Here is a 22,861-nt window from a genome sequence, read left to right as displayed (position 1 = left end):
TTCTGATAGATTCCACTCTTTCACCATCCCAGGTCTAAGATTACATCAAATGTCTTTTTTTAATTGTTTTATTATACCACTTAGTTTTTTTTATTCCACTTATAGGGTATAGGACAACAATCCATTTATTTTTTTTAGTATTTTGTTGTTTATTGTCATTTAGTATTTACTAATATTTATATTATATTAAAATCCAACGAGAACCACTTCACACCGAAACTAGTAGACATGTATATATCATATATATATATTCACCTTGTGATTTTGATTTGGAATATGATGATATCAGATTATTGCTAACATAGCAAGAAAACAAAAAACCATTGAAGGGATTTTCATGTCAAGTGGTTCTTAACGTGTACGATAGCCTCCTGTTAGAATTAGAAGTTATTTTGTGCCCCGTCTCTTTGTATACACATCATATGTAAATTTAAGGGACCCTCTTTCCCTTTGTATAATTTACATTTCTCTTATGATTGAGATAATTGGAGTTAGAGTTAGACATGATAGATCATACCTACTTCTAGCAAAGAAGTATGAGGCACATTCAATACCACATCAGGTTCCCTGCAATTCTTGCTCAGAAAAGAGTATACCACATTTATGGCAAATTTCTTCACTATGGAAGATGATTTCTTTGCCTTTGCATATGAATGGCCTAGTATAAATGCAACCCCTGATTCTTTGGCTCTCAGTATATGCAGTGACTCATCTTTAAGGGGAGCCCCTCCTCCATGCCCCTTCCAGATTTTTGTCTCCAAAATATCACTTGACTTTGAATTTGTGAAACTATGATCCTGGTTTTGTGCATCAAATTTTTCAATATCCATGTTCCCTACCTCTCTTCCACATGATGATATAAAAGTTGTTTTCAAAGTAGTATCTTCTTCTGCTTCCACAAACTGTACTATTCCCGACACCAATCGGTTCTCAAAATCGTAGTTTTCTTGCTGCAGATCTTTGTAACCGTACCTGACGATGCACCGGAACATGCAGTACTCCTTTGGACCTACCCTACTAATCATCAACCGGTCTTTTTCGCTAATGTATGGAACTTGTATAGATTTGACACAAACAAAAACCAGCACCTGATGGAATGCAGGTAAGTTTGTGACAAAGTGTCCAAAAACTGCAGGGACCCCGGATACCAGATTAGTGTAAATAAGACCAATCCCAGGGACCCTTACCATGCCAAGGCTAGGGCCTAAACACACGATCCTATTCATCGATACCTTGTTCTCCACATCAAATTCGTGCTTCTTAGTCGTTCCATAGTTCCATATATACATTATAGCCATAAAAATGAAAGAGAGTGCTAGAGGAATCCAACCCCCTTCTGGGATCTTGTAAACAGATGCCGAGATGTAAAGCAGTTCCATCGATCCAAAAATCACTAAGAATGCAACTGCAATAGCTATCCTTTGCTTCCAAACGATTATCATCACCAATGCCATCAAGCAGGTTGTCACAAACATAACTGTAGTGACTGCCAGACCTACACACCGATCAAAACAATCCAAGTTCATTTGTGCACAATGATCTAAGATGAATGAACAATATTGTATGCATATAATCTGTGAATACCATATGCATGACCCATCATGTTGGTGTCTCTCAATCCTATTGTCACAGCTAAACAAAGACACATTAATATCCAATTGACCTCTGGGATATATATCTGCCCATATATTTTACTCGAAGTATGAATGATTTTCACGAAGGGGAAGCAATTCAATGCACAACACTGGCTTATAATGGAGAACGTAGCTGATATTACAGCTTGACTTCCAACAACAGCAGCAAAAGTTGCCACAATGAACACTGGCCAAAAAACAGCTTCTGCATGGAAAAAAGAATTAAAAGACATTATTATGGCAAGCAAAGCATGATGGTCTCAATTGCGTACTTGTCTTAGCTCTTGCCTGGTATGGCTTTATAAAAGCTTCTCTGGATATCTTTATGGTGTTTTGAGAGGAAAGCAGCCTCTCCCATATATGCAAGAACCAAGCAGGGATATACCAAAAATGAGAAAGCTACCTGGGATGTTAATTATATAGGTGCTAGATCTCATTAGATTAAGTTTGAAGGAAGCTAGAACAAGCCATGCTGATTAACTAACAGATGGAGCCTGGTTTATCAACTAAAAGTTTAAAGTTTACCCTTATTGACAGTGAAGAGAAATGGCCCAAATCAGCAAACATTGTCTCCACACCTGAGCCAATTCGAATAGATGTTTGTTACAGCTTTCAAGGATTCGGTTTTGAAGTAAGTAAACCATAGCAATTACCTGTGATTGAGAGAACCACTCCTCCTAATGAGATCCATCCTTCTATGCCTGTCCTCTTAAGGAACTTCAACATGTAAACTGGAGAAAGTGCATGAAATATGTGTGGATTCCATCTAAATATGTTATATATACCAATACTGCTAATGCACAGAAGCCATGCTGTGACAATCGGAGCAAACATGAAAGCAACTCTGTTCGTTCCGTGATGCTGAAGTGAGAACAGCCCCACAATGATGACGCATGAGATCAAAACAACATAATCTGGAAGAAAAGCGAATAACATGAACATTAAGAGATTGTAATCGTTTTTACAAAATAAAAAAATTTTAAACAAAGTAAGAGGCAGGACGTACTCTCATGCAGTGCTGTGATCTTAAGTCTGACTCCTGAAACTGCTGAAAGAACTGAAAGAAGGAATGCAAACAAATCCATGTAAGAGTATCCATATAAGAAGTAAGAAATGATAAGAGTGAAATTTCAAATAATTTGGTAGAATACAGTATGCTGCTGCAGAAGTTGGAATCACAGATTCAGGTTTTAGAAGGTGCAAGACTGATGAAGTAGATTTATAGTTGAGATAAAGTGGCTAAACAACACCTCGGCTACCTGATATTGTAGGTGTAAGTACCCCATCGCCTATTGCCATACAGGTCCCAAGAAGAACCAAAATGAACAAGCCAGTACGAAATCTAGGGTGTTTCTCAAAGAATGACTTGAGAGCAGAGCTCTGCCATGTCTCCACGGATCCATGTGTTGCATATGCAGACAACTTTTCATCTGTGGCTTGTTGATTAGGTAGAATGCTTAGCCTCGCATGTCGGCACAGCAGAGAATACAACGCAAATGTACCACCTAAGTAGCAAATGAAACCTTGAAAATATGATAGCTGCCTTACTTTTGTTGTTTCTAATGGAGTAAAATGTATCTGTAGCATACTATAGGTAGCATTAAAATCTACATGGAATCTATATTATCACTTGGGAAACTTGAGGGACAAAACTCAATCATTTCCATTGGTAATCAATTATTCAAATTGTAAGAAAGAAGAAAGCTGACCTTCACCATTATCATCCGCTGACATGACAATCAAAGTATATTTAAAGAGAGCAATGAGAGTAAAAGTCCAGAAGATGAAGGAAAAGACGCCATAAATCTCCTCATCATTCTCATGAAGGCTCAGCTTCCCTGAGAAGGTGGTCTTGTAAACATAGAGAGGAGAGGTGCTGAGGTCACCATATACAACCCCAAGACTTTGATAAGCTAAAGTTGCCACCGTCATGCATGAAGCCTTCCTCAAATTCTGACCCACAAAACCAAAACTATATATCAATGTTTCAACATATTCAATGCTGTGATAATAACGCACCAAAATGAGTAGAAAAGATAAAGTGAGATGAGCAGGGTTATTGAAACTGGGGGACTCTATAAAGTTCAAAACTTTATTCTACCTAAGCAGCTTAGTTTAATAATCCATAGCAATCTTTTTTGAGGTTAAGTTTCTCTACCTTGTATCCACCATATTCAATCTATGAAGCTGAATGCTAAATGCATAAATTTCAGGAAAAAGTTCACTCTTCCCTAGTTCTCATTTGATTGGAAGGCTGACATAAAACATCCCAGAGAGCTACTCAAGTCTCTGCTTGAAAACCAAAATTTCACTCAAAGCTTAGGGACAAATTTTAACCAGAAACCATTAAAGAGCCTGTTAATGGGTAAATAACTGTTGTTCTTCCATTACATATCCTAATTTCAAAACCCACACTTTATCTTATAATAAACATTTTACTCATCCATGAAAGGAAAATTTTAAAAATCTCATCCATTAGAAATTAACAGCAGAACACAGGGAGAGAGACAAAAGAAACTGAATAGAAAATGACTGCATCACATTTCCTTATCCATTTTGGATAAGAAAAAGACTTAAGGGTGAACTATGAATGGCAGTAAGCCATGGTGCAAAGAAAGAAGGTTCTACCTGTTGAGATATTCCTTGTTCTAAAAACTCTTCTGAAGGATTCATGACTTTGGCAAGATTAAGTGAGTGAAGAGGAGAAGGAATTGGAAGAGAAGCAAACCCTTTGAGAAAGAGAATTTAAAGCGGAAGAGAATTAGAGAGAATGTAGGAAGTAAGCAGTAAGTAATGAAAGAGGCAAGTGCTGTGTGCGTCCAAAGAAGTTGCAAAATGCATTCAATGCTCTTTTATCTCACTTACTATTTTATAGGTCTACTAGTTGCAGTCTAAGCTTTGAAATTTGTACTAATAATAATCACAAAAAATAATATATAATATATACAATTATATACCAGAATCTTAAGATACAATATCACACTCCCTGTATCTTTTACAGGGAATCATTGACAGTTTCCTGCAATTGTTTTTTCCTTACCATCTCATCAATTTACTGTTTGGCTAAATTCTTTTTGGCATAGTTTTAACTTTTTAAACAATCAAGAAATGACCCCCCAACATGAAATTTATAGAATAAACAACTAATGTTTTTTTAGTACAAGATTCTTTGTTCATGCTGATAACTGGCTTCATTTATTTCAAAGCTGTCTCCAACACCAACCAATCATAATTAAAAGGAAACATTAGAGAGAGAAAAGTGAAAATTTACTGCTCCCAAATTTGGTTTTAAATTTTGTGGTCGACCAATAAATGATAGAATATAATTAGACCTTAAATAGCATGTTTAACACCATCTCTTTGTTCATGAGGATATAATATATTGCTTAAACCAAGTAATCAAATTCCCAGAATGGGAAAAAAAATCATGATATTCTTTTTTTATCTGGTTTTTTTTTTCACATGTTCAGTTTCAGCATCTTTTTGGAATAGCATGACCCTTAGATAAGCATAAATCTTATACTCTGGCATCATAATCTAAAAAATTACCTAGTCAAGTTGTCATGAAACTTTCATGTATAAAATATTAGCCTCCAGTTAAACTAAAACGATGGACATAAACATATTGCTTGCTACTGGATTTAATTTTGGTTAAGAATAGGTTAAACCTTTAAAACTAAAAGGTCACTCAAGTCAAACCTTAAGAAACTTGTGAATATTTTAACAAATACTATTTTAAGTTCAAAAATCTGAAAACTGCACAACAGTGGAAGAGTTGGCTAAGGAAAGAACTTGATTGTGTCATGATCAGAAAAAAATGCTGATTCCAATTATCCATAACAGTGTTTTTCAGTCTTCTCAATTTGGCCAATGAAAAAAAAATAAGTACATATAAATAAAACAATAGATAGACCAATGGAAAATTTTTTGTTTGTTTTGCATAGTAATTAAAATAAAGGGGCACCTGGAATTGCAGGTCAGAATCCAAAGATTATAAACATGGTGAAGTAACCATCAAAACTGTCCCCTATGGCTATGTTTATTGACAAAATAGCCAGCTGATTTGATTCAGACTAGTAGGGCAGGCGATATTTTTTTCAATAAATTCAGGCTATAGATGATCAAATGTCAGGTGAAATAGTAAGAAACTCATTATCCTCTGTTTGAAGTTTTAAGTTCAAATATTGTGGATAAAGAAAGTAGTAATAATGGAACTTTATCTTTTGTTTAGAAATCTAACTCGATTTAACTCTGAATTTAATCAAGACCTAATGTAACTATTGGATATGAAAGAACATTAAAAAAAAAAAAGGAGTAATCAAATAGGTGAGGAAATATGAGCTGCTATCTATTAAATTGACCAAGTGTAGTGAATGTTAAAGGACTATTTGGAGTATTTGTTTGTTTGCTTTAGCTTATGGGGTCCCCTCTTCCCTTGGGTTACTTTGAATCTTTCTAGACACAAACACGATATTTCCTTTCCCCTTCAAAACTGAGATAATTTGTCTCTTTTTCTTTTTTTTTCCCTTTAGTTTCTTCATTTAGTATTTAGAAATTGAAAAGCCATCTCAAACTGACACAAAAGCTATTTGGGCATCCTTTGCATTTTCTGCAAGATGCCAAAACACCACTAATTTTAAACATTCTTTATCAACTAATGGGATGGGAGTGAACCCGAAGTGGAGTGTTTTTTGTATGTGAAGAGAAAAAACACATGGGTTGATTGAAGAGAATATGGTATAAAAGTTGGTGAGTTGGAGGAGGGAATTCAATGGCTGTTGCGCGGAAGCGTGTGAAAGAGTAGAATTATTGTACTAAAAAATCACACTAAGTTCAATTCCCAGGAAAGAGAGGTGGATCACGAGGATCACTTAAGTACCAAGTCTTTCCTAGCCAGAATATCCCTCTATCGTAATTTAATAGCACAATAAATCACTACAATCAAATTCACAAAATATGAACAATAAATAGTAAAGAACACCAGAATTTTAACGAGGTTCGGCAAATCTTGCCTACGTCCTCGGACACTACCAAATATATTTCACTCCAAAAATACAAGTGAAACTTTACAAATAGGGAGAGAGAACAATGCCTTAAGTAGAGAATGGCAAATGTGGGATGATGAGAATGAGCAATGGTTGGCCTATTTATAGTTGAGATTCAAGGGCCACCTTGCAAAGTCACTATTCACTTAGGGACCAAAAATTGCTATTTTCCCATGCCCAACACTAAATAAAATATTTGGTGCCCATAACTTTGACCTTTCCAAAGTATGGGTAGGTATGGGAAAGGTATGGGCAAGGTATGGGGTATGGGTATATTCTAATAATCTCCACCTTGAAGATTTGATTAGGATAATCTTATCTTCACACAATTCTTTCTGCTTTTGACAACAATACTTGATAGTGCCTTCTTCAACTGTTAAACTTGCAGGATATTAATCAAGTTCAAACAATGTTCGAACTTGGTTGCTGTTACCACCTTGGTCATCATATCTGCGGGATTATCTGCAGTCTTGATCTTCTGAAGACAAATTTTCCCCTCTTCAATAATTTCCCGCACAAAATGGAATCGTACGTCGATATGTTTTGTACGTGCATGATAGACTTGATTCTTTGCTAAATGAATAGCACTTTGACTATCACAATACACGTTAATATGCTCCTGAACCAACCCCAAGGTTTTAGCCATACCTTGTAACCAAACAGCCTCCTTTACAGCCTCTGTTACAGCCATGTACTCGGCTTCTGTGGTTGACAATGCAACTGTAGACTGTAGTGTAGACTTCCAACTTATTGGTCCTCCAGCAAGTGTAAACACATAACCGGTGGTTGATCTTCGCTTGTCCAAATCACCGGCATAGTCAGAATCAACGTACCCAATAACACCTTTACCAAGTGTATTATCCTGCTTGAACAGTAATCCAACATCCACGGTCTTCTGAATATACCGTAGAATCCATTTCACAGCTTGCCAATGTCCTTTTCCAAGATTATGCATATACCTGCTCACTATACTAACTGCCTGTGAAATGTCGGGTCTTGTACACACCATTGCATACATCAAGCTACCCACTGCATTAGAATACGGAACTTGCAACATGTATTCTTGTTCCGTATTCGTCGAAGGAGATAGTTGTGCAGAAAGCTTGAAATGAGAAGCCAACGGGGTACTTACAGGTTTGGTCTGCTCGTTCATACCAAACTGCTGTAGTACTTTCTTCAAATACTGCTTCTGAGACAAGCTAACTCTGCCATGAGCTCTATCTCTACATATTTCCATGCCGAGAATCTTTTTAGCTTCTCCTAGATCTTTCATCTCAAACTCGAGATTCAGTTGAGTCTTCAATCTTTCAATCTCAACTTTGCTCTTAGATGCTATTAGCATATCATCAACATATAAGAGCAAGTATATGAAAGTTCCTTCTTGTAGCTTCTGAAAATACACGCAATGATCAAATTTACTTCTTGTGTACCTTTGCCCTTTCATGAACTGATCAAATCGCTTGTACCACTGCCTCGGAGATTGCTTCAATCCATAAAGCGACTTTGTCAGTTTGCAAACCCAATTTTCTTTTCCAGCAACCTTGAATCCATCTGGCTGAGTCATATAGATTTCCTCTTCCAAATCACCGTGTAAAAACGCGGTCTTCACATCAAGCTGAACTAGTTCAAGATCATATTGCGCAACCAAGGCTAGCAAAATCCGAATAGACGAATGCTTCACAACTGGAGAAAACACTTCATTGTAGTCTATTCCTTCTTTCTGAGCGTAACCCTTTGCTACCAATCTAGCCTTGTATCGAATTTCATTTTTACCAGGAAATCCTTCCTTCTTTGCATATACCCATTTGCATCCAATTGCCTTCTTTCCTTTGGGCAGTCTCACCAACTCCCAAGTCCTATTTTTATGAAGAGACTGCATTTCTTCATTCATAGCTTGCTTCCACTTTACACCATCAGAGTTACTTATTGCTTCTGTGTAAGTGGAAGGAACATCATCATCTACAATTGGAAGTGCATAGGCCACCATATCGTCAAAGCGAGCAGGCTTACGAATCTCTCTTCTTGGCCTCCTATATGCAATTGAATCTTGTTGCTGTAGAAGTTCTTGGGTCGAAACTTCTTCATCATTTGTTCTTTCAATATTAGCTGGATCATCATTAACCTTTTCAAACTCCACCTGCTGCAAAGTACTACTGGTTTTGTCATCCTTTTGTGAATCCTCGTTCTTCATCATGGTTGATTCATCAAAAGTTACATCTCTACTGAAAACAATCTTCCTTGTATCAGGACACCAGAGACGGTATCCTTTTACACCACCAGTTATACCCATGAATAATGCTTTCTTTGCTCTTGGGTCTAACTTAGATTCTTTTACATGATAATATGCAGTGGAACCAAAAACATGTAAAGAATCATAATCAGTAGCAGGTTTACCAGTCCACATCTCCATAGGAGTTTTTCCATTTATTGCAGCTGATGGTAATCGGTTAATTAGATGGCACGCATATGTAACTGCCTCAGCCCAAAATTCCTTGCCCAATCCAGCATTGGACAACACACATCGAACTTTCTCCAGTATAGTCCGATTTATGCGTTCTGCCACCCCATTTTGCTGTGGTGTATCCCGAACAGTGAAGTGTCGCACAATGCCCTCATCTTGGCATACTTGTAGAAATGGATCGTTTTTGTACTCAGTACCATTATCTGATCGAAGTCGTTTGACCTTTCGACCTGTCTGAGTCTCCACCATCTTCTTCCACTTCAGAAATGCATTCAAAACTTCATTTTTTCTTTTCATTAGATACACCCATACTTTTCTTGAATAATCATCAAGAAAAGTGACAAAATAGTGCATACCTCCCAAAGAAGCCACTTTGGTAGGTCCCCACACATCACTGTGAACATAGTCCAGAATTCCTTTCGTATTGTGAATTGCTGAACCAAATTTTACCCTCGTCTGCTTGCCCAGAACACAATGTTCACAAAATTCCAATTTGCAAGAATTTGCACCTTTCAACAAGCCTTGCTTCGCCAAAGTCTGCAAAGCTTTTTCACCAGCATGTCCCAATCGCCTATGCCATAACCTGGTAGCTTCTGAATCTGCATCTTTCGCAGAAGCTGTTGATGTTGATCCAATAACTGTACTTCCATTTAAATAGTACAAGTTATTTCTTCTAGTGCCTTTCATCACCGTCAATACCCCAGCTATTACCTTTAGTAATCCATCTCTCAAAGTGATTGTGAGCCCTTTAGATTCTAGGGCCCCTAATGAGATGAGATTTTTCTTCAAGCTGGGTACATAGCGAACATCTGTCAGAACTTGGATTGAGCCGTCATGGTTCTTCAATTTGATTGTACCTACACCCATTGTCTTACAGGCACTATCATTGCCCATAAAAACAACTCCACCTTCTAGTTCTTCAAGACTAGAAAACCAGTCCTTATTAGGACACATATGGTAAGTACATCCCGAATCCAATATCCACTCATCCGTTTGACATGCCATTGCCATGCCAACCAAGCTAAAGTCTGACTTCTCATCATGCTCCGCTACACATGCATTAGAAATAGACTTGCCCTTTTGTAACTTAGGACAATTCTTTTTCCAATGCCCTTTCTCACGACAAAAGGCACATTCATCTTTGGCGGGTCTCCCTTTGGACTTACCCCTTCTACCAGGTTTGCTGCTGTGTGAACGACCTCTTACTGTTAAGACTTCTGCAGTTGTATCTCTGTGATCTCTTTTATCTTTCTTTCGAGTCTCAGATCTATACAACGCACTACAGACTGCATCAAATGTGATTGAATCTTTCCCATGAAGCAATGTGGTGGTAAGATGATCATATTCATCAGGAAGGGAATTCAACAACAATAATGCCTTGTCTTCATCTTCAAATTTCTCATCCAAATTTAGCAAGTCTGCTAAAATTTTATTGAATGAGTTCACATGGTCATTCATCGACATACCGGGTGCATACGTGAATCGATAAAGTTTCTTTTTCATATAAAGCCTATTTTCAAGACTTTTCGTTAGAAACTTTTCTTCCAGTGTATCCCATAACTTCTTCGCTGATGTCTCCCTCATGACAGAGTACTTCTGCTCTTTGGCCAAACATAGGCGGATTGTACCACACGCCTGTCTATTGATCTTGGCCCACTCCTTGCCATCCATATTGTCAGGTTTTTCTTCAAGGGCTATATCTAGCTCTTGCTGACATAAGACATCCAGGATCTCACATTGCCACATACCAAAATTATTGGTACCGTCAAATTTCTCTACTTCAAATTTTGCATTTGTCACAGTAGTCCTTGCTGATGACGATGTTGCTGCCATTTTTCTCCTCAATCCCAACTACTGTATACGTGAACAGTACCGTATATGTGAATAGTGCCGTATACGTGAATAGTGCCGTATACGTGAATAGTACCGTAAACGGTCGTATTTCCCAAGTACGAATCTGGCTCTGATACCAATTGTTGCGCGGAAGCGTGTGAAAGAGTAGAATTATTGTACTAAAAAATCACACTAAGTTCAATTCCCAGGAAAGAGAGGTGGATCACGAGGATCACTTAAGTACCAAGTCTTTCCTAGCCAGAATATCCCTCTATCGTAATTTAATAGCACAATAAATCACTACAATCAAATTCACAAAATATGAACAATAAATAGTAAAGAACACCAGAATTTTAACGAGGTTCGGCAAATCTTGCCTACGTCCTCGGACACTACCAAATATATTTCACTCCAAAAATACAAGTGAAACTTTACAAATAGGGAGAGAGAACAATGCCTTAAGTAGAGAATGGCAAATGTGGGATGATGAGAATGAGCAATGGTTGGCCTATTTATAGTTGAGATTCAAGGGCCACCTTGCAAAGTCACTATTCACTTAGGGACCAAAAATTGCTATTTTCCCATGCCCAACACTAAATAAAATATTTGGTGCCCATAACTTTGACCTTTCCAAAGTATGGGTAGGTATGGGAAAGGTATGGGCAAGGTATGGGGTATGGGTATATTCTAATAATGGCCGACCTCCCTGTTTTGGTGGTTCAATTATGATTTTATGAGAGAGCAAGTTTCAAACAAGTTGCAAACTGATAAGACCATAGGCTGCTGATTGAGTACAAGATGACCATGTATATGACTTATCATAACACTTATTTTTCTCTTTCTTTCGTGCCAAAGTCAAAGGTCATAGCTTTGTTAAAGTTTCCATTTCCATGATGGGCGAAATAATTGGATAATGATTCACACCAACAGCTGCATTATTAGTTAGGAACTAAGATATTAGATACATCCATCACAACAACCAAATCCCCCATCTGTCTATTCTCATGAAAATCATTAGCTTACACTAAAACATTAAAATGATTGGTTTTGAAAATAGTGACTGAGGCACAAAGAAAAGAAAATTTAGAAAATTGGATGATTAAAGGACTAAGATAGATATTGGATGTATGGTTTATCAACCTTAACAACCAAATCACTCTACCCTTTGATTCTATTGCTACATATCCAGCACAGAATATAAAATTATATTATCCAAGACCAAGTCCAGCACCCGCCGTACAATGAATGATTGTCAAGTTCAGTTTTAGTACATTGCACGAGGGGAGGAGAAATTGGAATTTTATAAGGTAGAATAGCAGATGTTGGTATTTGAGGGAGAGAGGATAGAAATAGATGTGTTAGGTCTGACATCCATATCACTCATTTAATGTGACCTAGCTCTTTCATTTTTTGTCCCCCCCCCCCTTCATTTCTTTAAGAAAACTCCAAACCCATTCCCAATTTCCAATATGATTATGGGTTTGGACCCTTTTTTTCCTTTTACCATCAAAGAATTTGGGTTTAGGTCTGACCATTGCCAATGCCCATACCAAAAATCCTGTACATTCAAACTTCAAGCGCTAAACAAGGCAGATGGCTATATATATGGTCAAATTCTTGTATTAGACCATGTAATTTTCATAAGTTAATGAATCTAGTATCTATACTTTGATTTGTTTATTTTCAATCCTGTATTTTTAGATATTGAAAATTTAATATTTTAATATAATGCTATGTCTATTTTTTATTCACATATTATTCACAAAAAATTAATTAATAGATTTAACAATTATTGTTCACATTAAGGCTAAAATTTTGAAATTCAAAAAATATAACCACTAAAAATGATTTAATTGGTGAACATGGACTAAACCTATAACTTCACGCATAATACATAACTAATGATATAATTTAATCAAAAAGATTTAAATTTTAGATTAGGTCAACACTAAAATTTCAAAATATGAAAAGTGCAAAGACAAAAGGATCAAATTAAAATATAAATATTAAATCTACAATTTACACAAAATACGTTAGATGTGGGGTAGAAAGTAGTATTAACAGAGGGGTGAACTTGAAACTAGGCCTAATCATGGGTCAGGCCACCTAGCCCGGCCAGAAGGCTCGCTCGAAATGTAGGAGGGTTTAGGCAAAAATATAGGCCCAAAAAATGGGCTTCGACAAAAAAATAATGCCTGTTTAGAAAACGAGCCGAGCCTAGGGTAAGACATTTTTGGCCCAAGCCCAGCCCGACCTGAATTAACTAAAGGACAAAAAAATATGCTCTTCCTTTTTTCTTTTTCTTTTTTTGAATGTTATTTTCTTGATGTTTTCTCCCTATTTTACTACCATTTTACTATTATGTTGCTACTATTTTGTTATTATTATTTGGATATTGTATAAAACTTATTTTATTATTAATTTTGTTATTATTTTAAAGGCATTTGTTAATTTTGTTGTTATTTTAGAGGCATTTGCTTGTTAAATTATATTTATCTTATTGTTATTTAAGTCAACAAATTTTTTAAAATTTATTTTCAATTTGTTAAAAAATATATAAAAATAATATAAAAATTAATACGAGCAAACCGGGTAATGCCCTAGTTTTATCATTTTTACTTGGGTCAAGCTTAGACAAAATTTTAAGCCCATTTTTCAAGCCAAGCCAAACCCTAAATTTTTAATTTAACCCAACTCAAACTCAACCCAGCCCATGAACACCTCTACTCGAGAAACTAGTGAATAATCTATTGCCACCCCGTCAATAAGTAAAATATTTATGCCTTACTACTTACTACCACCCAGTAGACATGATATAGAGCCAGAAGGATCACACTCAGCTTAAAAGATCCCATCGTATACGGGTCACCTAAACTAGCATCCGCCTTTTAGCCAATTCTTTCTGGGTCAGGCAATCCAAATTTCTTGCGCACAAACAAGGTTACGAATTTCATATAAAGAAATCTAAATTTAAAAAATAAAGAAAAACTTGTCTATCAATAATAAGCAATTTAGACAATTTGGAGATAATAATAATACTGGGAAAAACCCGGTTGAATGCAACTCTCCCTCACAATACTCAAAACCGCGAAAAAAACTCTCAACAACATGCAATGTATGTAAACATGACTCGGTGTTTGAACAAACCTCAACACTCACACCTAATGACACGCAAAGGAACTCAAACCATTCCAGCTTATAAACATACTGACCCATCTAGTTTCCTCTGCAGGAGATGAATATGCAAGACATGGGAGGTGACTAATCTCACCATATATCCCAAAAAGCATATGGCACAGAAAACAAACACAACCCAACCCCTTTTTTTAAGTTGATGCTGGCTCCCCATCTTTCTTCTCACTATCATCTACTTTTTTTGTATCCTCCTTTGTTTCCGTTTCTTCCTTTGCTTTAACATCCTTCTCTTCCACTTTATCCTTGGCTTCCTTTTCCTCAACACTCAACTTCTCAAGTAGACCAGCTGCAGCAGATGCCTCTTTATTTTCCTCTGTTGATTTTTGTGATTCAGCAACTTCTCGGAACGTTTCCATGAAGCTTTTGCAATCTAAATTTAAGAATGAAAACAAAAACACTCAGTAAGGACCAAAAGGATCTTATTACCAAAGACGCAAGAATTGTCAACAAAGGGAAATAACAAACAAATGCAGCCAACTACAACCCAAACCAATCTCTAAGTTTAACTGTTCCTGTTACTCTCGTAAAACACATTTTTATTGTTGCTAAAAGGGAAGAAATAATAAAGCCAACTACTCTTCTCTAAACATTTATCACCACATATCAAGCTCTCAAGTATGGCTATTATATCCAGATCTCAAATCATACATGTAACCATTTCTATAACCTCTGCCTAAATGACTTAAGAATCAGCTCAAGGAAACAAATATTCATGAATAAACAAAGTATTCAGGAATAGAAATTAAAACAACAAATACTTAGAGCACATTTCTTTTACACAAGCATAAACAGTTAATTTTGAAGTTCATCAACTGGAAATCCAAGGGAACCTATCTTATTTAAATGACACCTTATAATCATTATAAAAGAATGCAATGTCGCACCATCTTATTAGTTTCCAAGTAAAGAAATATCATACACACACAAAGATACTACTAACTCAATCCAAAAATTCCTTTTAAGGTATAATTCAAGTCAACTTCAGCCACCTCAGCAAAAGGTGAAAAACTGAAGTTCACTTAAACTTTAAGAAACAGGCCTATAACATTACTCTACATATAGGTGTAAAGTTATCTTATTATTACTGATATTTCTTACTTCTCCGCATATTATATCAACTGCACTTTTTCCACTAACCACTAAAGACGTAGAAGTGCTCATAAAGAAACAAAAGGTAAATTTCAATAAATTATTGCAGCCATTAATAAGCACAAAAAAACCATATACAATAGCTTCTTTTAAATATCATAAGTTCCTAACACAGATGCATGGCGTTATTAGATGCAAAATCAACAACAATCCGCCTCATATGTTTTGACTGTCTTAATAAAAGGTGAAAGCAGTATGCCAATCCTTACCAGAAATTCGTAATGCAGTCTTTTTTTTTTTACAGTAACTGCTTATTTTAGACCGATACAAGGTCAAGTAGAATGATCACAATTTTGATCCCAACAGCTTAGAATTAAACCAAAAACCTTTGAACTGTGTTCAATCAAGCATTAACACAGTTAAGAACAAAACCAAAATTAGGTAAAATATTAGAAGTCACAATGAAACTGCTAGTAGAAAAGCTCAAAGCTCAACTCTATAACATTATGTTAATTGAATTATTAAACCCTAATGTGCAGGTCCAGATCTTAGTCTAAATAAAGAATTGAAACAATATTGATCCAATTTCAATTTAGCAGATACATGACAGAAAAGTTAATTAAAATTTTTTTTACTTACTTTCCACTGACGCAAAACGAATGCAGAAAAGTTCATCTTTCAGTTCATCATCAGCAAAGTCAGAAGCGTGCCATAGGCACGATTTGTCGTTTCCTGCGTGCTCCTGCACCGTCATCGTTGCCAACACTGCAGAATATTGTTTACTTTCATAAAATCACGAATTTATAAAAAAAAACAGAATTGAGGATGAGAAAAAGAAAGAAGATAACGAACCATAATGATTGGCGCAGATCTTGAGAGTCTTAGATTGCCTCATAACAAGGCGAACTTTTCCAGTCTTTTTGTGCTTCAACAGCTTCACAGTACCAGCGCCTCTCTCTTTCCATTGATTCCCGTCTTTATCAAATCGGTACAGTTTCGACTTCCTGATAAAAATATAATATACAATTCAAACCATTCGAATTCCAAGATTATTCCAAAATAGAATAAGAAAATGAATGGGGAAAATAAAAAAGAAAAAGTATACGTACAGTTCGAGTATGGCATCTTCTTCTTCCTCGCCGGTGGTAACGGCGACTTCCTCAAGCCTGACGATAGGGGCAACTTGAGCACCGGTGTCTTCATCATCGGCGGCGGGTGCGTCATCGTCTTCTCTGTGCTCGTGATCGGGCTCTTTGCTTGCCATATTTGATTTGTGGAGAGTGAGGCGTTTGGATGGTTCGGCAGGGGAAGATGTATTGGGGTTTAGGGTTTTCTTATACAATGAGGGAGGAGGCGTGAGGTTTACGCAGAGCAGAGAGTCGAGGTTTACAGTAGTAGTAACTGTCATGTGTAGGCTGGTTTTTAGTTTCTTTTGAGAAATTGGGCTTGGGTAGGTGGAGCCCTAATTTTTAAAGTGAAAATCTCAACCCTAAGGCAAATGGCCCAATATTTTAGTCTTATCAATGAAAGCCTTCTCTGGGTCTAAAGGCTTGCAAATACTGATGAATTAAAATAATTGGGTCCAATTACATTTATGAATTCCCGTAAACCGTTCCTTTTGGTATGCACAAGCGATTTAGGAACACATGCATCTTAAAATGTTTTGTTTTTTGTTTTTTAATTACAAGAAAGGGCAAAACTCTAGAACGACTCGAACTTAAATCACACTTAATTTAATTTTGATCGAAACGGTTTCGAAATTTCAATTATGTCTTTACTCTATTTTACGCTTAATTGCACCTTTTAACTTATGGAAAATACACCTCACTAATCTTTTCATTGATTTTTTGTTGGTTTTTTTTCATGTGTTAGGTTAGAATTATGCGAGGTGACATATATGATATTTTTTTCTTTTAATTTTTTTAAAAAATTACAATATTTTATAAGAATTGTAAAAAATATTACAAAGTTATAAAAATTATTAAAACTTAATAATGTTTGATAATTTTTTTACATTCTAATAACCTTTTTTAACAAGGAATTTAAAGAGAAAAAAATGTTATAATGCCACGTGGTGCAACCTAAACATGACACATGACAAAAACAACCAACAAAAAAAGTCAACTATTATCGTTAATAGTTAAAGGGATTTGATTGTAATTTTCCAAGTGAATGGTGCAATAGGTGAAAAAATGGTAAATTGATTTTTTTGAAAAAGTTTGAGGAATTTTTAAATCCTTAAAGTTAATATTATAGAGGGATGAATATCAAAATTACAAATGAATTTTGTTTTCAATATGCAATTCGATATATGAACTTTGATTTGGTGTAATTATATACACGGAACTTTATTTTTGGTTCAAATGTACACATTAAACTTTGATTTTGATTCAGTTGTCTACATTTAAAGAAATAAATATATCTACTTATTTTCATAACGGATTAATATAATTGTTTGTGTGCGTAATATATAAATATAAACTAGTGCTACATAGATAATGTTGCTAGAGGTTTGTAAAAAATTAAATCAAAGTAAAATTTCATGTATAAAATTGCATGAAATAAGTGTCACACAACAAATCAAAGTTCATGTGTAGTTTTGATATTTATCCATTTGATATTTGAGAAAAGCAATATAATTTTTAATATTTCCACATAGGAAAAAATACACATGATATAACATGTGTTAATAATATCTAATTGGTTGAGGGTGACAAACCAACTTTTTAGATTATATGAAACTAGGATACCAAATCAGCTCGTATCTCTTACAAATCATTAATACCATCTCATCTTCTTCTTCTTTTTCATGAATTGTAGTATTGGTGATTAGCGTTGAATAAGGTACACAATTTTCAATTAGGATTGGGAAGTGGCAGGAAAATTTTAGTTAATTATACAAATTTTGTATTAAAAATTTCAATAAAATGATGTGTCGATGACATGAAAAAAAAAAGATGAAATGACATTAAATGAGCTGACTTGGTATCTTAGTTTCATATAATCTTTCTTTTCTTGTCACAATGTTAATGCTTTGGCCTTTAAACTTAAATATTTAACAATTTTCTTAGTTATTGACAAAAGGTTACATTAATCCTTATGATTTTATTTTTTCTTTTAAATATGAGAAATATAATATAAATATATATTTTTTATCATTACAAATTTGAAAAAGGGGTCACTAGGACTTAAAACGTTGATTTTTTGTGTGAATATATAATAATTTTGTCATTTCAATTATGACTATTTGTTGATTTAAGTTTTTATTTTTATTTTATATTATATCTAAATATTATAAATATAATTAAAGAAATCAAAAATAATATACAATATAATTGATTAAGACTTAATTTCATAACTATCGAAACTAATTAGATGAATCAAATTGATTAGACTTTTGTCCACCCCAGATTAATTGTCATCCATTAAATATAAAATATAGAACTCAACCCTAGAATAAGGTCAAATTGAATGTTTGTGGAGAACATAGAGTCATTGGAAGTAATGTACATCTCAGCGTGAATGTGGTAAACTTAGACAACCACATCCGACTATTTAAGAAGGTTCCTTAGTTCATACACTAATTTGTCACAAAATGTTACCACTTTCTTCTTCACATGGAAAACAGTTGTAGCATCTTATTGCCATTTTTCTTCATCCAAATGCGTGTAAACCAACATGCATGTAATGTGAATGTGCCCCTTTTTTAACTTTACAACCACACTGAAGCTTCCAATACTGGACCACGCGGCCAAAGGAAAGTCACAGAGCAGCAAATTCGTGGGAAGCTTCAAAAATGGACAGCGAACCAAATCTAACATCGTACTTTACAATGGAGACAGATGAATTTGTTGGCATTTCTTGCTTGAAGTTTTCCATTACATTTGTTGACAAAAGCATGATATTCTAAGGGACCAAACATCTTAACTTCCAGAAACTGCTGCAATGACTTGGTAGCTATCCACCTGGAATTTACGAGACAATCATCACCCTCGTGTTCAATTTCCAACTACTTCTGGCTGTTTCCTCTGCTTTTTGTTAATTTCAACCATATATTATTAGAATGGTTTCCTGTGAACCAAATCTTAGCGTGTAAAATGGAAATGACATTTAAGCTGATTTTGCACTTTGATAAATAGAAACATCATCCCGCAACGCAATTTGTGTGTTCAACTCTATTATCCAGTCCGCGCATTTTTACACCCTATTAAACCAACTGTTTGCGCCACCCTTTAAATTGCTCAAAAAGTTGGTGCCATTATTCACGTTAGTGGCAAACAGCTAAATCCTTAAATTTTAACTTCATTTATTTTTTAACACAAATTTTTAGTTCCATCAATACCTTAAAAATTTTGAACTTAGTGACTTTTTTAAATTTCCAGAATGTTTCATTAATAACCAAGTATATTCTTGTGATGACTGGGGGAATTTTGAGGCTGAGAAGAAAAGGTAAAGAATATAGTAAATAAAAAAGAGTAATTAAAAAACACCAATAAAATATATTTGAATATTCTTAAATTACAGAAAAATAGTTGTAATAATAAATTACAAAACATGTAGATTCTCAACTGTCCTTTCCCCACCGCTAACTCCATCTTTTGTGACCCATACAGACAGCTCGAACCAGTCGAGCACTCGCATCTCCACCCACCGCACCGTAACTCACCACGCGACCATTTTGACCTTTTCGATTGCTTGTAATTACTACACTGCCACTCCATTGAATGAGTGCCATCAGAGCAATCGGCAGTTCCCAAATTTGTCCCTTCAATCATTTCCTTCATTATTCTCATCAACTCCGGATATTCCGTACTTAAGCCTTCCTCACAATTCACACCTGATTCACGCGCGTAACTTCTTACCGCCACCCATCCATCCGATTCCCAAACTACCCCTTCTTCTGTAGCTAATTTACTTATCCTCTCCCTCGCCCAAGTTTCGAAATTCCCCGTATTTTCATCCTCTTCGAAATCCGAGCTGCTGAAATCGAGCACGCAACGTGGAGATGATTCTCCGATTTCACTCGGTGCTGAAGCCGATGCTACAAAGGGATGTTGTAGCAGCTGATCGCAGCTCCATCTTTGTGTTCGATCCCTTATCAAACACTTCTCAACGAAATCCTTACCGAGTTCAGATAACTCAGCCGGTAACCGAGGCAATTCGTCCGAGTTGGCGATTCGAGTCAATGACTTGAGACCCTGATCCTCCCAAGCTGGCTTTCCGGTTACCATCTCGATGACGGTGCAGCCTAGGGACCAAACATCACTCTCCGGTCCTTGATACTCACCGCGAATAACCTCCGGAGCCATCCAGAGAGGACTTCCACGTGGCGTGATCACGGTCCCACACCTGTCACCCCTGCTTTCCTTTACAATTTCAATAGCCGAGCCGAAATCCGCGAGCTTTACGGAGCTGAAATCCTGTCCAACCAAAACATTTTTCCCTTTCACATCGCAGTGTACAATGCCTTGGCCGTGCATGTACTTCAGAGCCGATAACAAGCACCGCGTGTGCCACCGCAAAACCCTCTCGTCCAAGTCAGCCAACCGTTGTTTGACGATCGCCACGTCAGAGACGGTGCCACCTTGCATGTACTCCACGTGAAGATTCCGGAAAGCCGCCGCCGAGGTTTCATTCTTCGTCACATCATCGCCGAGATACTCAACAACGTAAGGAGAGGAAAGGGAACGGAGGATTCTAATTTCATTCTCCAAAGAATCCAATTGGCTGGGAACACCCGTTGCTAAATCCACAGACTTAACAGCGAAAACAGCACCGTCTGATCGGTGGATCGCCAAGCTCACAGTACCAAAGGCACCTTTGCCTAAGCATTTCCCCCTAACCCAAGAAGGTTTCTTGGAGTTGCTCTGTTTCTCCATCTCTGAACTTGAAAAAAAAAACTGTTTTTCTTTTTCCTGTATGTTTTTAGGTGTGTGTTTTTCGAGGACCCAAATGGGTATTTAAGGATGCGTAAGAAGGTATATATTTTAATAATTATATTTAATATTACGTGGAATTTAGAAATGGATAATACGGAAAACGGTTTAATAATTATGTCACGAGTTTTATTTTATTTTTTTATTGACGTAAAAGGGAGTGGGAAGGTGGAGGCAGGAGGGAGGGTGATTTTATATGGGAGAGGCCATGTGGAATAGATCTCAGCCGTTGATTTAGGGTATGTTACTTGCAAGGTTTGTTCTGGGCATTGATTGGTTGATGTTAGTTTGGTGTTATGAAACATGTGGTTGACATGTCATGGTAATAGCTTAGAGGGTTCGTGGAAAAGCAAAAATTTTGGTGAGCTAAATAGAATATTTCCAAAACCACTCATTCACTAGAACGCGTCCCAAATAGTTCCCCCCGCTCCTCTAGAATATTAGCTTTAGACATCTGTTATTGAGTACCTTAAATTAAAAGGGATTTTCTTAGATTTAAAATATTTGTACTTGATTAATCACATGATATGAAATAAGATACGGAAAATAATGTTATGAATTATTTCATATCTGATGCATTGTTAATTCATATCTTGTTTTATTTTATTTCACGTGATTAAATTGCCGACGTTATTTTGGCAAAAGAAAATTGCCAACATTGTTAATACAGAAAATTTTATAATGTAGAATAGAAGAGTGTTGCCCTCTAGACATGAATTTTTTTTAAAAAATTTATGAAAATTTTAAACTTTTTTTATAATCTTGCCTTTACGTATTTTTTATAAAGAACGTATAAAATGTTTGTCAGATTAATGTTGATAAATTATTAAAAAAACAATTTGATTAAAATTTAAAAATAGGTAACCAAAGTAATAAAAAGTAATTGAAACCAAAGCGATAAAAAAATTTAAAAGCCAAAATGAAAATTGTCTGAAAAAAAAAGTATAGTTTAGTAAGCACAAAGCTGACGATCTCCCATGATCACCTTACTCCCAAAATGATTAAAGGGGATGGATGAAGCAACACGTGGTTGTGATGTAGGGGATTAAAAAATAGTGAAGAGGTGCCAAGTTGGTGGCCAAGAGGCAAAGTCCACTAGATTAAGATGGAGTCAAACAAAAGGACAAGAGGGTTGAGTTCGGTTTGGAGACTGGTGTTTCAATCCGGGGCGTAACCATTATTAGCATACCTGGCGGGAAATGGTAGGTCCACGTCGCAAACACCAAAGAACTTAAGGCTGTGTTTTGGCAAGACAGATCCGATCCCATCTACAGCTGTCTAAATCTCTCACCCCACGTTGCTTGTGTGTTGTGTTTGTCTGGCCTTGGCAGTGAAGAGTTTTTGAGTTTGAAAGTTTGTTGACGTGCACCACCATTCTCCCTTTGAATCACAATTAATTATAAAAATAAATTTAAAAAATGATTGTAATGACAACATCCAATCGAATCTTGTGAAAGATACGTATTTTGGTGGACACCCTTCCATGTACTCAAAGAGTACCGATGTTTGACACTCCCTAACTTCCTTAAATTACAAATTGCAGCATTTTAATAAGAGGGGGTCCCTGAAGTCGATGAGAGCTTTTTGGACCGTAGCTACTTGGTTTTATTTCTTGGATTGATCACGTTTCAAGTTGGATTAGGATAAGATTTTATGATTTCCCATTAT

The 22,861-nt window shown here is 35.9% G+C and overlaps 3 protein-coding genes across 4 annotated transcripts; all 3 read right to left on the bottom strand.

Annotated features, from left to right (window-relative positions):
- Positions 1 to 345: 345 nt before the first annotated feature.
- LOC107933748 (potassium transporter 1) lies at positions 346 to 4,523 on the bottom strand. Of its 2 annotated transcripts, none has more exons than XM_041098809.1 (9): positions 4,263 to 4,523; positions 3,344 to 3,587; positions 2,894 to 3,157; positions 2,641 to 2,691; positions 2,288 to 2,548; positions 2,160 to 2,212; positions 1,923 to 2,037; positions 1,585 to 1,839; positions 346 to 1,495 (listed from the first exon to the last, which is right to left on the bottom strand). In XM_041098809.1, the coding sequence occupies exons 1-9, from the start codon at positions 4,305 to 4,307 to the stop codon at positions 498 to 500; spliced, it is 2,286 nt and encodes a 761-aa protein (XP_040954743.1). In that variant the 5' UTR covers positions 4,308 to 4,523; the 3' UTR covers positions 346 to 497. The 2 variants fall into 2 exon arrangements, with proteins under 2 accessions (XP_040954743.1, XP_016721523.2); XM_016866034.2 differs by having other exon boundaries at positions 2,894 to 3,139.
- Positions 4,524 to 13,951: 9,428 nt separating this feature from the next.
- Positions 13,952 to 16,680, bottom strand: LOC107948269 (ran-binding protein 1 homolog a). Its single transcript, XM_016882765.2, has 4 exons — positions 16,367 to 16,680; positions 16,110 to 16,261; positions 15,897 to 16,022; positions 13,952 to 14,538 (listed from the first exon to the last, which is right to left on the bottom strand). The coding sequence occupies exons 1-4, from the start codon at positions 16,663 to 16,665 to the stop codon at positions 14,300 to 14,302; spliced, it is 816 nt and encodes a 271-aa protein (XP_016738254.1). The 5' UTR covers positions 16,666 to 16,680; the 3' UTR covers positions 13,952 to 14,299.
- Positions 16,681 to 19,633: 2,953 nt separating this feature from the next.
- On the bottom strand, positions 19,634 to 21,227 carry LOC107933750 (mitogen-activated protein kinase kinase kinase 18). The gene has a single exon (XM_016866035.2). The coding sequence runs from the start codon at positions 21,134 to 21,136 to the stop codon at positions 19,649 to 19,651; it is 1,488 nt and encodes a 495-aa protein (XP_016721524.1). The 5' UTR covers positions 21,137 to 21,227; the 3' UTR covers positions 19,634 to 19,648.
- Between the last annotated feature and the right edge of the window lie 1,634 nt (positions 21,228 to 22,861).

Source organism: Gossypium hirsutum, chromosome D08, assembly GCF_007990345.1.
Source record: "Gossypium hirsutum isolate 1008001.06 chromosome D08, Gossypium_hirsutum_v2.1, whole genome shotgun sequence".
NCBI classification, from domain to species: Eukaryota; Viridiplantae; Streptophyta; class Magnoliopsida; order Malvales; family Malvaceae; genus Gossypium; species Gossypium hirsutum.
This window is presented reverse-complemented; position numbering and strand designations above follow the sequence as displayed.

Coding starts and splice junctions, on each gene's coding strand:
- LOC107933748 (XM_041098809.1), bottom strand. CDS start 4,307: ATGAATCCTTCAGAAGAGTTTTTAGAACAAGGAATATCTCAACAG. Junction 3,158..3,343: donor AGCGGATGATAATGGTGAAG/GTCAGCTTTCTT, acceptor CATATTTTCAAG/GTTTCATTTGCTACTTAGGT. Junction 2,038..2,159: donor TCTCTTCACTGTCAATAAGG/GTAAACTTTAAA, acceptor TTAACATCCCAG/GTAGCTTTCTCATTTTTGGT.
- LOC107948269 (XM_016882765.2), bottom strand. CDS start 16,665: ATGACAGTTACTACTACTGTAAACCTCGACTCTCTGCTCTGCGTAAAC. Junction 16,262..16,366: donor GAAGATGCCATACTCGAACT/GTACGTATACTT, acceptor TATTTTTATCAG/GAAGTCGAAACTGTACCGAT. Junction 16,023..16,109: donor GATCTGCGCCAATCATTATG/GTTCGTTATCTT, acceptor AATATTCTGCAG/TGTTGGCAACGATGACGGTG.
- LOC107933750 (XM_016866035.2), bottom strand. CDS start 21,136: ATGGAGAAACAGAGCAACTCCAAGAAACCTTCTTGGGTTAGGGGGAAA.